The sequence below is a fragment of the Lampetra planeri genome, chromosome 56, assembly GCF_965212315.1.
Source record: "Lampetra planeri chromosome 56, kcLamPlan1.2.h2, whole genome shotgun sequence".
Classification (NCBI taxonomy): Eukaryota; Metazoa; Chordata; class Hyperoartia; order Petromyzontiformes; family Petromyzontidae; genus Lampetra; species Lampetra planeri.
The window spans coordinates 4,485,326-4,500,596 of NC_136162.1; the positions used below are offsets into that span (position 1 = coordinate 4,485,326).

Here is a 15,271-nt window from a genome sequence, read left to right on the forward strand (position 1 = left end):
TCGCAAACGAGACGCCGAATAGTCACGCAGAGTGTGCCGGCAGAACCAAGGTGGATTTCGTGGCACTGGGGAGGGGGTGAGTGGGTGGGCGGTGTTGTGGGCCTTCCCCACCAGGTGATGTGGAGGACAGGAGGCTAAGGTAAGAGGTGCCCGTCACTGCGACCAGCGAGTGTTGCTAACACTGGTCAACAAAAAAAAAATGTTTTTTTGGCCTGGACTTTTGCAGCTGTTTTCGACTAATTTCAGGGTGCCGATTCCAAATCTGATCTCAGATTTGCTCTATCACATCTCATTTTTATGCTATCGGCATACCCCATTTTCATTGATTTTACCCGAAATTAACTCTGTCACTTGTGATTGCAAGTTGTTGCGAGTCAGTGACTGCTATAGTAATATGGTGCTGTATTTTTAGGATAGTGTGTTTATAATACCATTTTATGTAGATATCCACATTTATTTAATATTTTTCTTCCGCAGTTTTTATTGAAAATGCAATATTTGATATCTCAAAAACCTGATGTGATAGACAAAAACTGATGCCAGATTTGGAATCAGCACCCCAAAATTACATTAGAACCGTTGGAATACCTTATGCCAGAAAAAGTGTGTTGACCAGTGTATTAAGACACCACCGTAGGTGCGCACTTTTAAATGTAGATTAAGAACTTATTTCGAATAGAACTGCTTTTTGTGTCGTTTCGTGTCCTACCATCCGCACCTCCGATTAGCACCGGTTGGCTACGTGCGGTGCGAAAGAAGTTCTACATATTTCGTGTGCAGGTGCAACTTTACATGGGGCTGCTCCGGGAACTTTAGCTCAAGAGGCCAAATTTTATATTTCGCTTGTCGGTACCACCTGTGCCATTGTTTGTGGCCAATAACAGTGGAGTACATGACAAACGTTGAAATAATTCACCGATTGGCCATGTAAATAAATCGATACTTCAAGGTGCGCAGAACGGACCCAAATTCACACTCGCTCGGCTCTAGCGGCAGACGACCAAATGCCCTCTCCATGCGCCAGCAAGGCCCCGGGGTGCCAGCCTCTCCAATGCCGACAAGCCTCTGGCCGGCGCAAGCAACTTCGCACGGTGCATGTGCCGCTGTTGTTGCTACACACTCCACCGCGTGTGTGTAACCTTTACTCCCCATGCCCCCCCCACCCCGAACTCCCTCCACAGACAAGCACCACAAGCTGAACCTTTGGAGTGGAACGTGCCACAACTAGCCTTGTAGACGTCATCAGAGGGAGAGAGAGGGGGGGGGGAGAATGGTTTTGATGGGTGTGGAATTTGTTGCAAGGTGTACAGGCGTTGGGAATGGTCACTCAGTATCAGTGACGACGAGAGAGGAACACGAGGACGAATGGTGGGAGGATTTGCGCAGGATGGAATTTTTATGGCAGGCGTAGCGAATGGCCACCCAGGATCAGTGGCAATGAGTCATAATGATAGATGGTGGGCGGATTTGCGCAAGACGCATTTATTTGGACAGGCACTGCGAATGGTCACCCACTATCAGTGACAATGCGAGTTATAAAGATAGATGGAGGGAGGTTTTTTAAAAATAGACCTGAAAGGTGAGATTTTGACTCCCCCCCCCACCCCCCCAAGAGATATGGGGTCTGGCAGACGTCGTTAGTGAACGTTAGTGCCATTAACAGTGTCCTTGGTAACCTTGTCCACATTTGCTTTGGATAATAGCCATGCGATACAGATACCCCCCCCCCCCAAAAAAAAGCCTTTCGCATATAAACCACGACACCTTTTTTTTACGGTCAAATAATATCCGAAACCCACGGCAAAGCACTTAAGTGGCACCTATTTAACGCCTCGCAGGCACAAAAAATACTTGAGGATGTTTCTCCAAAACGTGGTGAGAAACAAGACAATGTTGAAAACGTCAACGAACATTCTTCAGGTGTTAAAATGAAAGGCACTACTGCTTCAAACGGAGTAAAATAAAATAAAAACATGCCCGCTCTTTTTAATTGGCTCTTTATTAAATCCTGCAACGTTTTCATCCGTTGGTTTCAAATGACAACATGCAAAAAATAACTTGGGTAACAAAGACGCCGTTTGTAGCAAGCAAGCGAGCTTTTAACAGCTACAGTGTGGTTTCAAAGGACACTGCACTATTTTGAGAAGACGTTTTAATTTCGGTATTGCTCTCCCTCTCTCTCTCCAGCGTATGGCAAATGTGTGCAAATGGCACGCACAAGTTCAAGTTCGTGAGCCACGAGATAGCTTCGGGAGAGTTGCGCAACTAACTCCGCTCAGTCCGCCGGAGAGCGGGCGTAGGATGATGCAGTTATACGCGATATGGTCAATTTGTGCGGTCCGTGGGTTGTCGTCTTTGATTCCCCACTTGTGGACAAGTGCGCAGCGACCAGTTGCTCTTCTGAAGGGGTTTATGGAGCACCGTCGTTTTATTTGCAGATCAAAGCCGTGCGGAGCAGTAGCAAACGGCGGCCTTCGGTAATGCTTTAAAGCTTGCGTGCACAATAATTACGCTAAACTGTCCCACGTTACGCGTTCATAAACGTAGTAGTTTCAGTACGAGTACGACTGCATTGTGGAAAAAAAAAATTTAAACAGGTTTCGTGACATACTTTAGACATTTGAAGACATATTTATAGAATTTCTATTCATGACAAAGCAAACAAAACATCTGACAATACTGTAACTTCACTTTACTTGCACGCACAGACAATATTCAATGACGATGCACATCCAGGTCAAAGTTGGGGGAATGTTGATTTATGTATTACAGTATTTTTATCAGGAAAATAAAAAAAACCTTTGAGAGATGGTGTCCAATGACAATTACCTTCCCACCTCTTAAGGAGCGCACGCACTCAAGCTGTGAACACGAGTGGGGCGATATCGCTTAATTTGTCGTCAAATAATTTGCAAGACTCTACACTTGCGCAAATTGAATGCAAAACCAAGCTTTTGGTTGGTGCCTGCTTGCAGATACCATCGAAAACCGGCTAAACTTGACCAGATGAGTTGGCGGGCTTGGGTTATGAAAACGCATATCTCAGGCGTGCCCGTTCAGCTGTTCGGCAAAGGCCCACAGCACCGGATGACGTGGGGAGCCACACACAGCCAGCCGCTACGTGGAGAAATTAATTGAAGGAATAAGACATTTTTTTTGTTTATTCAACACATTAAAAACAAATGCTGGTACCGCATCGACAGCAGTGCAACATTGCAAAGAGACAAACGCCACCCTCGCCATCACCACCGCATCATCGAACGATCATTCTCAATAAGGAGGCTGCTGCCAACACCCGGGCACATTAACTTAAAGGAGGTTCAAAAGCCCTGCCTCCACGAGACAGCCCTTCGAGCGGGGTATGTTTTTGGCCCTACTCTTGCAAGCTGGCCAAACACCTTTAGAAGCGGTGGGTGTACCCACACTTTACCCCACCACGTCACCATACGCAACCGGTGGTGGTGATACCCATTTATAAACAGCGTTTAAATGAGTCGTATGGTACACGCACGCACGCACGCGCGATGCGGGCCCACACACCGAGCCGTGTTGTCAGTCACTCTTCTCGTCGCTCTGGTAATGTCTGTACTCTGGCTTCAGCTCCCACGTGTTCTTGTGAGTCCCCTTCACGTTGTAGATCCCGATCTCGCGCAGAATATCCTTGAGGTATGTCTGCAAAAAAACAGAAGAGCAGGAAATGTACGCATCTCCGTGTCACTACGAAAGATTGCCCTCTTGGGAGATGTATGTATGGTGAACGTCTGTGGCATCATACGTATCCAATCGCGCTAATTGGAGGTGCGGGGAAAGGACAACAAACTATGGGTCTCCGTACTCTTTGATTCTTTTGGTAAAGTCACGTGGGTAGCACGACGTTTCCACAGCAACACCAATCAATCGTCATCAGGTGGGACAACCACAGCAAGACAAAACTGCTGTGGTTGTCCCACATGATGACGATTCCTTCGTGTTGCGATCGAAACGTCGTGATTTATTTGATTTTCTACCCACGTGACTTTACCGAAAGAACCAAAGAGTATGGATTCCTGCAGTCACGAAAGCTTCAAATCAAGATATGTGTGTCTGTGCGAGTTGATGAGTGTATGGGTCTGTCTCTGTGCGAGTCTGCGTATGTTGTACTTCTCTCGCACTGTACGTAGCCAACCGCGCCAATCGGAGGTTGCGGGGGCAGGCGAACAAACTTAACACGGAAATCACCAAAGAGCAGACGTAGCAGCAATCATTGGCTCCTCCTGGCAGACTAATGCCCCAGGTCAACCTTGCAAAATGAGACGCCTATCTCATGCTCCCTTGAGTTCTCACCTGGTTAAAAATAAAATCAACTCGAAGCGCAAAACATCGCTTGTTTTCCACTCCAGCTGTTGGTTCCGTCCGCACGGGATTTTTTTTTTTTTTACGGTTGACACTTTTACAAACCATGTTTTACTTGCATCGCTTAAAGTGGGCGCAAGACCACGTGCAATTGCATACACAGCTGCTACTCACGTTGCCTTACAAAGTGCTCCTCCAAATAAAGACACGCTCAGAACCCGAGATTACGTTGAACGCCGACCGTGACGGTGTTTAAGGGGCTCCTCACTGAACGGCGTAGTGCTTAGAGCAATGCCTCGCAGATCCACTGTAGCTGAGTTTAACTTCACGGCCAGATATCTGAAGCAGTTCTGATACCCAACCTGCAATGACGAGCACGGTCAGAAACAACCGAGGAGGCCTTCATCCAATAGTTGGTTTGACAAACAGCTACATTGCCTTTGCATGTGGGATTTCAATATGGATAATCAGGCACCCGCATCGCACGGCTCGTGAATTTACATTGCCACGTTCACGAATCGTGGCAAGGATTTTTTTTTGCGGTTACAGGAACTTTATCGGGTGTACCCACTTTGCATCTTGGTTAAAAGCCTCAACGTGGCCTTACACAGAACATATTTACAACTGTGTACTTTAACAGACATCAGTGAATAGCGTCAGCCAGCCAGGTAATAGCAGCAGCATCAGCAGCAGCAACAGCAAAGATCAATAGACTGCTGCATAAAGGCATCCCCCAATCGGTCCGACATCTCTCACGATCCTGCGCTGGAAAGACCGAGCACACGAGCTAAGAAGTTCAACACACACATTTGAACCCGCGTTATGCTCCCTACTCGAATCTCAAGACGGCTGGAATTGCTCACCTCCTAACCACAAGCTGAGTTTCAGAATCAAAATATGTATTTACACCGGAGGAATCCGATGAGCTGTAACGCTCTTTTTGTTTTTACACACACAGATGTCCAGTAGCTTGCCGGCCACGCCACCGTATCGTCACCACCTCGAGAGGAGCAGGCACAGAACAAACTTGCCCAACTGCTCGCCTCATTAGGCTGGAGCAGCAACCAGTCGTCAATCACGAGTGGGCACATGAAACAACATCGAATCATTCAATTTATCTGCAGGCCAAACTTTCAAAACTGGTTAGTCGAGTCCCTCTGTACTATGCACTTGGCAGCGAGGCTTCCCATGAATGTTCAAGAACTTACCCAGGTGTATTAAAGCTGGCAAGGCCATCGCACTGTACTGGCCCAACATGTGGGGAAGGGTACAACAGTGTTTCTTAACCTGGGGTGCACGCACTCCCTGGGAGTGCGAGATAAGCTTTCTGAGGGTGCAAAGATGCCCTTTCGGGGGGGGGGGTGCGGCGAGACAGGGCCAGATTTTTTTTTTAGAAGGCAAATCATCAAAAAGACAAATTAAGCACGGGTGCGGAAGTACAACTACTTTATATTCTTGGTTATTTCGGTAAAGTCACGTAGAAGGGAAATAATAAAAATATAAAACAATACAATTCTCACGACGTTTCGACTGCAACACAAGCAATCGTCATCGGGTGTGAAATCCACAGCAAGAAAATGTTTCACACCTGATGATGATTGCTTGTGTTGCAGTCGAAACGTCGTGAGAATTTTATTGTTTATTATTGTTTATTATTTTATTATTTCCCTTCTACGTGACTTATCGAAAGAACCAAGAATATGAATCCCTGCAGTCACAAAAGCTTTAAGTAAAAAAATACAAGTACTTTGTTGCATCAAACCTACATGTACTTATTCACATTTTACATTATCTTCCCATTGAGATCCCAAGGGGTGCAAGGCTGCAGTAAACGTTAAGGACCACTGCATTAATAAAGCTTTCACAGTATCCCACCAACTGGTCTTTTGATTGATTACAGACCTCTGGGTGCCCGCTAGGCATCCAATGGTACATCTATTCATCATTTAAAATTGATTCTTCCACGAACGATGCATGGATTTAATCGTGTGTTGTGTGTGAGAATCAATTATTATTTACGGTTCGTGTAACGTATACAGCTGACGTTACACTTTAGGCTAACGGGAGCGGGCAAAACTAAGCAAAAATGACAGTCTGAGAGACCGCACAAAAGTGTGAAAATTTAGAAAAAAAATAATAAAAGACTCGCAAATTAAATCGCGACCCAAAATCATTACCAATTTCATTAAACCGCTGGGAAGGTTGCGATGGGCAGGGCACGTGTGTGTACGCGCGTGCAGTCGTCATTACAAAACATGCACCACACCCAGACCTACCTGCTCTCTTAACTTGGGGGGTGGGGGGTGGCGCAGTGGTGGCACCAGTGTCTCACAGCCTGGGTTCGATTCCTCACTGGGGAACCTTCCCTTCCTGCGCGTGGAGTCTGTCTGGTTCTCTCCCCCTCGCCTGTTCTGCATGGAATTCCTCTGGGCTCTCCGTTTTTCTCCCACAGCTAAAAAAAGCAATTAACAACTTCCCGACTCTGGCTCATCTCACCACCCCCCACCAACCCTCCACACATTCATGCCGGATTTCCCCCCCCCTCCCCACCTTTCCAGGGCACACCTTTTAAAAGAATTTTCAAGGTTGCTTCCTATCAGCTGTCACCGATTCGGTCTCTAAGTCCCGGGCTCAATTTTCGGTCCCTTCATCCCTTCCCCTACCAAAATTAAATTCAAGAAAATTAGCATTTTACTCAGCCCATTTTTCACCAACATTCTCAATCGATCTCTCGGCTCTGCCAATTGTCCCCCCTTTTCGCTGTATATAGTCGTGGCACTTCTCTGGAGCAATGTCAACAACGAAATCCACAACAACTCACAATTGAATGCAAACACAGAACCCCAATCATTTTCATCTGGAAACCAAAGGGCAGAGAAATGAGTGGAAACCTTCGAATCACAACCCCCCCCCCCCTCCTCCTCCTCACCACCCACTGGTCCCCAAGAGAATTTTGAAGCAAAGGTCCCTGCTGCATGGTATCGCGATGCCCCAATTTTTTTGGGCTGCATAAGGAGCCATGTGTACATGATGATCTCCTTTGTTGATCCGTCGCTGTATGACAGCCTCACCCCCCCCCCCCCGCCACTGCTTTTTGTTGTTTCGTTTATTGTCCTTCCCCCGCACCTCTGATTAGCACGGTTGGCTACGTACGGTGCGAAAACAGTTCAACGTACGTACAGACGTGATCCATACTTCACCACACTCTGGCTTGTGAAAGACGTGGGAGCTCGGCACGTCACGCCGCCGTTATCACTGCCCGTAGACACAGCGTAGGCGACGGGAGGCCCGGTGGCCCATTCTCGACTGAAGCCTCATTTCTTCGGCAACTGCTTTTTCGTGTTCAGTTTGCCGTCCTTTTCCCCCCCACCTCGGATTTGCACAGTGGGCTACGTACTGTGCGAAAGAGGTTCAACGTACAGTGGAACCTCGGTATACGACCGCTTTGGAATACGTCCGCTTTGGAATACGTCGAATTTGGTATACGTCGTGTTTATTCGGGAGAAAAATGTCTTGGGATACGACGTCGTCTTGCTTGGGATACGACGCGCTTGCTAGAACTTGTATGGGTCGGGATGAGTCACCGCGTACAGTACCCGCGTAGACCCATTCACGACTGAGACAAAGCGAGAGGGGCGGGGGGCGTGGGGGGCTGCCCCCATGGAGGGTGGAGCCCCGGGGTTGAGGCGCGCACCACGTGACCAGCGCAGCTGGCAGCAGCGCGGTCACGTGGCTTCTGTATGCATTTTAGTAATAAGTAGTGTCTCAATTATTTTATACAACCCCATTAATGTATAATATGCCATGTAAAATATCATTTCTCTTCCTCTGGAACGGATTATTTCCTTTCCCTTTATTGCTTATGGGAAAAATTAGTTTGGTGTCTACGTCATTTTCGGTATAGGTCCTACCTTCTGGAACGAATTAACGACCTATACCGAGGTTCCACTGTACATACGTGTACAGCCAGGGGGTGTCCACGGTTCACAGCAGTGCACTGCCTCCTGCTGACAAGTAATATAAATGACACATCGTCTTACCAGGCCATCGAGGTGGCTATGCCCGCGACTCCATCTCGACATTGAGAAGAAAAGAAACCACTCACAACAGGCTGCTTGGTGATGTCCACCAGGTCTCTAATGTTGTAGTACTGGTGCTTCTCGAAGGCGGAGAAGAGCATGTCCAGGACCTGCTGCTTGTCGGCACGCGCGCGCTTTCCCTCCTCTTTCTTCCTGCGGTCGAACGCGATCTGCAGATAAGGAAAACCGGCAGAGAAAAAAAAATGGTTCAGAGCGGCAGCGTCGCATTGGGCCAGGGAGGAGCGGGGAAACGGCTCGGAGGAGGAGGAGGGGGTGGGTGTAAAAAAACGATTGCTGAAACAGGAACAAACACTAAATGTTGATCTTCTTGGTTCTTTCGGTAAAGTCACGTAGAAGGGAAATAATAAAATAATAAAAAGAAAACATACAAATTTTTTATTATTATTTTCTTATTTCCCTTCTACGTGACTTTACCGAAAGTACCAAGAAGATGAATCCCTGCAGTCACGAAAGCTTTAAATCGAAATTTAACTACATTTTTATTTAAAGCTTTCGTGACTGCAGGGATTCATATTCTTGGTTCTTTCGGTAAAGTCACGTAGAAGGGAAATAATAAAATAATAAAAATATTCAACTATAAAAATTCTCACGACGTTGACTGCAACACAAGCAATCATCATCAGGTGTGAAATCCACAGCAAGAAAATTTGAAAAAAGTGGCGGTTTTTCTAACGTCAGCACCACAGACAGCGATTTGTCAGTTTACCGAAAGAACCAAGAATATAGTAATAGGTTTTTACCCTTTCAACTGGTACAAAACTGACACCTTTATACAAGGCATCATGTTTGCAATAACCACAACACGAGCAGTCAAAATGCAAACAAAAATAAACAACTCTGATGATGATAATGATATGCACTGTCCTTGACGTTGATTGGTCCACACCCGAGACAGCTTTTCTTAGAGCCTAGTCTCCACTGGTGTTGGACCAGATGACGCCAAGAATAGGCAAAAACACGTGGGGCGGGCAGCGACGAACTGAGGCAGCAAGAGCCGAGGGGGGCAAGTGAGTCCCCAAAGTCGCACAAAACACCCACAAGGGACTAAAGAGGCAGCTCTGGTTAGGGCCTCGGCGTCAGTGTTGTGATGTCTTGTTATGCAAACGGAACCCCGGGGATATTTTTTTTTAGTGAGCCGGCATTACAAAACAACCGTTGTGTTTTGTAATAACCTGAAACGGGGTGGGGGGGTGGGGAAGCAGCCCAACACGTGGGGCACATCGACAGTGGTTTTGCACGCACGCAGGCGTCCACAGGATGGCCAGCTGCTAACGATGATAAACAACGAGTGAACGAGAACGGCTTCGCCATTACCCAAGAGACACCAACGCAAAACGTCAAGGCATTTACCCCACTGTGTTATATTTAGGAGTCATAATCAACGTTTTTGGGTTAGATCGTGTTACTTATAAATGTGTCGTAACTCTCCACCACCCGACACGGCCAATCAGCAAAAAAGTGTCACGTTGACAAAAGACAAATAGTTCACTGCTTTAACCCACCGGTGTGTTGAAGTGTGAAACCACAACATTTAAAATTTTTGAGTAGCACGACGTTTCGCTGGTAATTGCATCCAGCATCATCGGGCAATTCGCCAGAATGGTGAGGCTCTGCTCTTGCTCCCGGTCTTAAATAGAGCAGCAGCAGCAGGGTGACGTCATCATTTAACTCATCAGGTGCAACGATTTGAGGCGGAAGAGTACCATTGCAATTGCTCTTTTATTTATCTCAGACATCGTAATTATATTTTGTGCTCATGTGAATTGTGTGCGTGCATTAGTCAGCGAGAGGCCTAATTGTCCGGAGAGGCTACCTCCTTAGCGTATCGGGTGTAAGGGGCCCGTTACCCTTTTGTGTCAGCAGTTACTGTTAAACACATTCCTGCGGAGGGAGCTGGTAGGAACGTTGGGTTGCTCGGTCAATGGCCAGGGTCAACGGCGGCGTGGTGTATTCCGCAAATATGCCCGACTGTGAGGGCGGGCACAAGCCGGCGTGAGTAGGTTAAACGTTGAGTTTTATAAATGCACCACGGGGTGAGCAGCCCCTCCCCACCCAGCCCCAACCTCCCTACCCTCTCCACCCAGCCTCTCCCCACCCTCCCCACCCAGCCCCTCCCCACCCTCCCCACCCAGCCCCTCCCCACCCAACCTACACCCCACCCAGCCCCACCCTCTCTACCCAGCTCCTCCCCACCCTCCCCACCCAGCCCCTCCCCATCCTCCCCTCCCCACCCAGCCCCTCCCTCCCCACCCAGCCTCTCCCTTCCCACCCAGCCCCTCCTTGCACGGCGGACGGACGGACGCACACAATAATCCCCTGTGGGCTGGTGTAACCAGAGGTTCCTACCAGTATAAACCGTGTTGCCTCAAAGAAACTCTCCTCCAGTTATTAACCCACTACACATGTGCAAAAATTTGAACATTCAACAGGAAACTCACGTTGTACTGGTGGTTTGCCACGGGCTTGTAATTTGTCGTGACCGCTTTCTCGAGCTGCTGGGACAACCGCATCGGCTTGGAGGACTCTTCAATCTGCATCCTGCAAGATGACAACATTATTTGGTGATGCTGCGCTGGCTAATCGGTGCGCAAAAGCAGAAACCATGAAAACACTCCAAACTATAAACAAACTCATTTTTTTATATTAGCAGGCAAAGCCCACTGAGTTACACAGCTTTCTGGCTGCAAGTGAATGCCCAACGAAGTGGCTTATGATGTGGAAACGTATCGCAGCCAAATACTCTAAACGCATGTTCATTCCAAATGTGGCGGTAAATCCAGAGGACCCGAGAGAAAAATCCGCGTGACCATTGGGGAAACACGCAAACTCCGAATATACAGCAGCAGGCTTCATGGTCGGGATCGAACCCACGCCCTCCTGTATACCAGGCGAGGTAGTCAACATCTCATAGCCACCGTGATGATGATGATGAGAGCGAGAGATACGGCAAACTCTAAATACACAGCAGGCTTCAGGGTCGGGATCGAACCCACGACCTCCTGTATACCAGGCGAGGTAGTTAACATCCCGCCACCGCATAGAGGCATAGAGACACTCTTGCCGCTTTCTGCATGATGACGAAGAGCCATTTCCTGAAATGCCGCCTGTTATATAATTTATACTTTTAGGACAGTGTTATGGGCAAACACGTTGCATTTTCTACAACGCAGCAGGCAGGCGCGCACACAAAACGCCAATTGTAGGCGTTCTATAATTCCGAAAGGCAAAGAACCCTGGACACAATGTAATTTAAAGGTTTATCTGCTACTCACTCACATTTATAAACATTTACAAACATTAGCACGTAAACTCGCTTTTCAAATGGACACACGTACAGATCATCATCGTCATCTTCAGCCAAGATCAAGCCAATGCTGGATGAACGCCTCCCCAAAGTCGTCACCACCTCTCACGGTCCCGTGGTATCAGTGTAACGTGCGTGTGTGTGGATATTTAACACCGATGAAGAACCTCAAGTGAAGGTTTCACCTCTGCCTTGACGTGAAATTATACCAAACGAGGTTTTTTCCCAGTTTAAAATTGCGGTTGAAATTGACAGAAAGTTTAAAAAATATATAATTCTCAAACCTTTTCATCTTCATGTAGGATTCTCCAACAACGGGCCTGCAGTCGGCACGCTGGACCACGACCCCCTCCAAGAAAAGTTTATCTAAAATTAGACAAACAAACAACTTAAGCGCTCCAATCCACTTGTTCCCCATTCTGTTACTCAACGTAATTCCAGGCATGCATCTCTCCCAGCATCTGTGCACTTTCCGGTCTAAGTTCCACAATTCCCTGCGGTGTTATGAATTATTATTATATAACCAATTTCATCTCCGTCGTGTTGCGTAATTATCCTATTACTACCGAAAAACTCAATGCAATTCGCATAATCATTGCCGTGTTGTCTTCCATGCTGTGCCATGACATGAACCCCACTCATCACGCCCCCGTGTCGCCCCCGTGTCTCCTCCGTGGTACAGGGGACATCTCACGGAAGCAGGACATAATTGCCGGGCACAAAACCCAACATCACAATGCAATCTGTCACAGAACTGATATCGAGAATAACCTTCTGCACCCTCAGTCGCTACATGGGGCTTCACCATTGTCTCTTCGGAGATGCTTAATAACATTGTCCTGATGGCGGTCATAGGAAGCACTTGCAATTTTTTTGAAACGTTAAAATTCAACAGAGCTGTTGAAAAATTGAAAAAAGCGAGTCGTTTAAATTGTAAGCAGGCAACAATTATAGTAATCAAAACTAAAACCCACGTTACAAAAAGACACAAAGTCCTTACTGAAATGCAACTCCCGAGTGACAATGTTGTTATCGGAGCGATGAAGGGCATTCATTTCGAAAATACAGAGCCATTGGTGCAAATTCCACATTGCTATGGACAGAGCCCACGTTACATACAATGCAACCACTGTTAGATCCCAATGGAATGGCGCAAATTCACCGGGCAAATGCTCACTTTGCCAACGCTGTCCAGATGACCATGCCACGGGGTCCTAGCCATCTTTTAGGGGCACCATGGTAGCGAGATGTTAACTATCTCACCCGGTATACAGGAGGTCGTGAGTTCGATCCTGGCCCTGACACCTGCTGTATGTTTGGAGGTTGCGTGTTCTCCCCGCTGTCACGTGGATTTTTCTCCGGGTCCTCCGGTTTTATCCCTCCACATTTAGAATCAACACGCATTTAGAGTATTTGGCTGCTATACATTTCCACACGATAAGCCGCTTTTGTTGAGCTATCATTTGTGGCCAGGTCGCTTCTGAAAAAAGCTGAATAGCTCAGTGGGCCCTCAACCTGGTAAAAATAAAAAATAAAGTTTAATTTATATATTCTTTGGGTCTTGCGGTAAAGTCACGTAGATAGGTTCAAAGAAAATAACAAAAAATATACGACGTTTCCATCGCAACACAAGCAGTCATCCCCTTTTCCTGATGACGACCGCTTGTGTTGCGATCGAAACGTCCTAGATTTTTGTCAACCTGGTTTTTAATCAACCAGGCTATGTGTTAACTGTATGTTAGCCGACTCTCTGCGTTGCATTGCATTTCTCTCTCTAAAATGTACCAAGCTCTCATAGGTCCATTCGATCTTTCTCTCCCCCTGCCGCCACGGGGTGGATTTCCACAAAACTCTCTCTAAAATTTACCAGACTTGCTGGGTCTTTCCCTCCCCCTGCCACCACGAGGTGGATTTCCAGACAGCTCTCTCATTGACATGCTAATTTCTCTGCTCCAGCAGACCCACCTCTCTCTCTGCCCCCCCCCTCTCTCTCTATTTAAGGGCACGACACAGAAGCATTGGGTCTCTGTGTGTCTCTGTTGTGTGTCTCTCTCCCTGTGTCTCCGTGTCTGTGTTTTGTCTCTCTCTCAAATTTAGTTCGACCTGACGACGACTGCTTGTGTTGCAATCGAAACGTCGTATTCTATTATTTAATTTATTTTCTTTCCACGTGACTTTACCGAAAGACCCAAAGAATATGAATTCCTGCAGCCACGAAAGCTTTAAGTCAATATTTAATTTATATTTTTCCCTCCCGCCCTGCCTGTAATTCTTCACCACTGACTGACCAGCTGCGGCCTATATTACTCGTGATTAATCCAGCCGCCACCATCGTTGGAATATAAGTCGCAGAAATGCAAGTGTGCACTAGGGTACTTAGCTTCGCAGCTACACACGGTACATTTAACAGCGCGTGAGACCCAGCTAATGCAAGTTGTTGGGTCGCCTTCTATTTGAGGGTGTTTGAGTGTGTTTGGAGAGGCAAGCTTATAATGATTCGGCATTGGCTGTGCCGAAAGATAATCTTCCCAAGCATGCGGAGGAAACTAGAGAGGGGGTGTGGGGGATATTGACAACACCTGCCCACCCACAGTTTTTAGTTTAGTTAATCTCGGCAGGGATATTATTAAGACAACTTTACAATTGCAAATCCATCTCAAGCTGTAAATTTACCCACATTGCAGCTCTTCACAAAAAAAACTTGTTCACCGCTTAGCCCGTGACGCCCACATGCCCTGGCATACGAGATGCTGTGTGGTACTTAGACGCTGATTGAGGAGTCAAGTGGTTCCTGGGTCTCTCTCTGACAGCCCAACTAAACATCCAGAGGTGGGTCAAATTGGACTATTAAGCCAGTTAGAACTAACGATAACATGTGTAAAAAGAAAATTGCGGAACTGTACATTTTCAAACGTTTAAAAACGGTCAATGCAACATAATACGAGTCGTAAATTATAAAAGTTTTGTTAAAAATAAAACCAGTTTGTAACGAGTAAATTTAATTGCTTCAAAAGGCCTCTAAATAATACACACATGTACTTACCATATACGACATTCCCCGAGGTGGCATCCGTCTGCTTTCCTGTGGGGTGTTGCACAAGCACAACATTTCATTGTTCAGAGAGGAAGCTTTTGTTGAGAGTAGCACTATTAAGTGAATGGAACAAAAAAAGTGAATTCTCAAATTCACTCTGTGTGTGGCCATCTGTTGGGTAGAATACACGAGTGTGCATTCACTCCTCGTATCACACGGTGGATGCATTCCTGACAAGCGCCTCGCCGCGTCGCTCGAAAAATGCGTTGCGCGAAAACCATTTCCCCGTAACTGATGCAACGACGAAATTTGGCGCGATGCGATGTACTGCTACGCACGCGCAGAGATGGCGCGACAAATAACCGAGGGCACGCCCCCGCGTGACTGTATCATTCCGCGTACTGTATCACCGTAACGCTCAGCTCAGGAAGATATATACAAGGTTGTGTCTCCCAGAGCTCTCTTCACTTGGTACAGTAATCGTGCTGTGACGGTTCCACC

At 47.0% G+C, this 15,271-nt stretch overlaps 1 protein-coding gene across 1 annotated transcript; it reads right to left on the reverse strand.

Moving 5' to 3' along the window:
- Positions 1-1,981: 1,981 nt before the first annotated feature.
- On the reverse strand, positions 1,982-14,869 carry GTF2F2 (general transcription factor IIF subunit 2). Its single transcript, XM_078618025.1, has 5 exons — positions 14,780-14,869; positions 12,021-12,102; positions 10,871-10,970; positions 8,438-8,581; positions 1,982-3,672 (listed from the first exon to the last, which is right to left on the reverse strand). Exons 2-5 carry the CDS (start codon positions 12,032-12,034, stop codon positions 3,553-3,555), a joined length of 378 nt encoding a protein of 125 aa, XP_078474151.1. The 5' UTR covers positions 12,035-12,102; positions 14,780-14,869; the 3' UTR covers positions 1,982-3,552.
- Positions 14,870-15,271: the final 402 nt, after the last annotated feature.

Coding starts and splice junctions, on each gene's coding strand:
- GTF2F2 (XM_078618025.1), bottom strand. Junction 8,582..10,870: donor TGGCAAACCACCAGTACAAC/GTGAGTTTCCTG, acceptor CCTTATCTGCAG/ATCGCGTTCGACCGCAGGAA. Junction 3,673..8,437: donor ACATCACCAAGCAGCCTGTT/GTGAGTGGTTTC, acceptor GTTTTTTTGCAG/ACATACCTCAAGGATATTCT.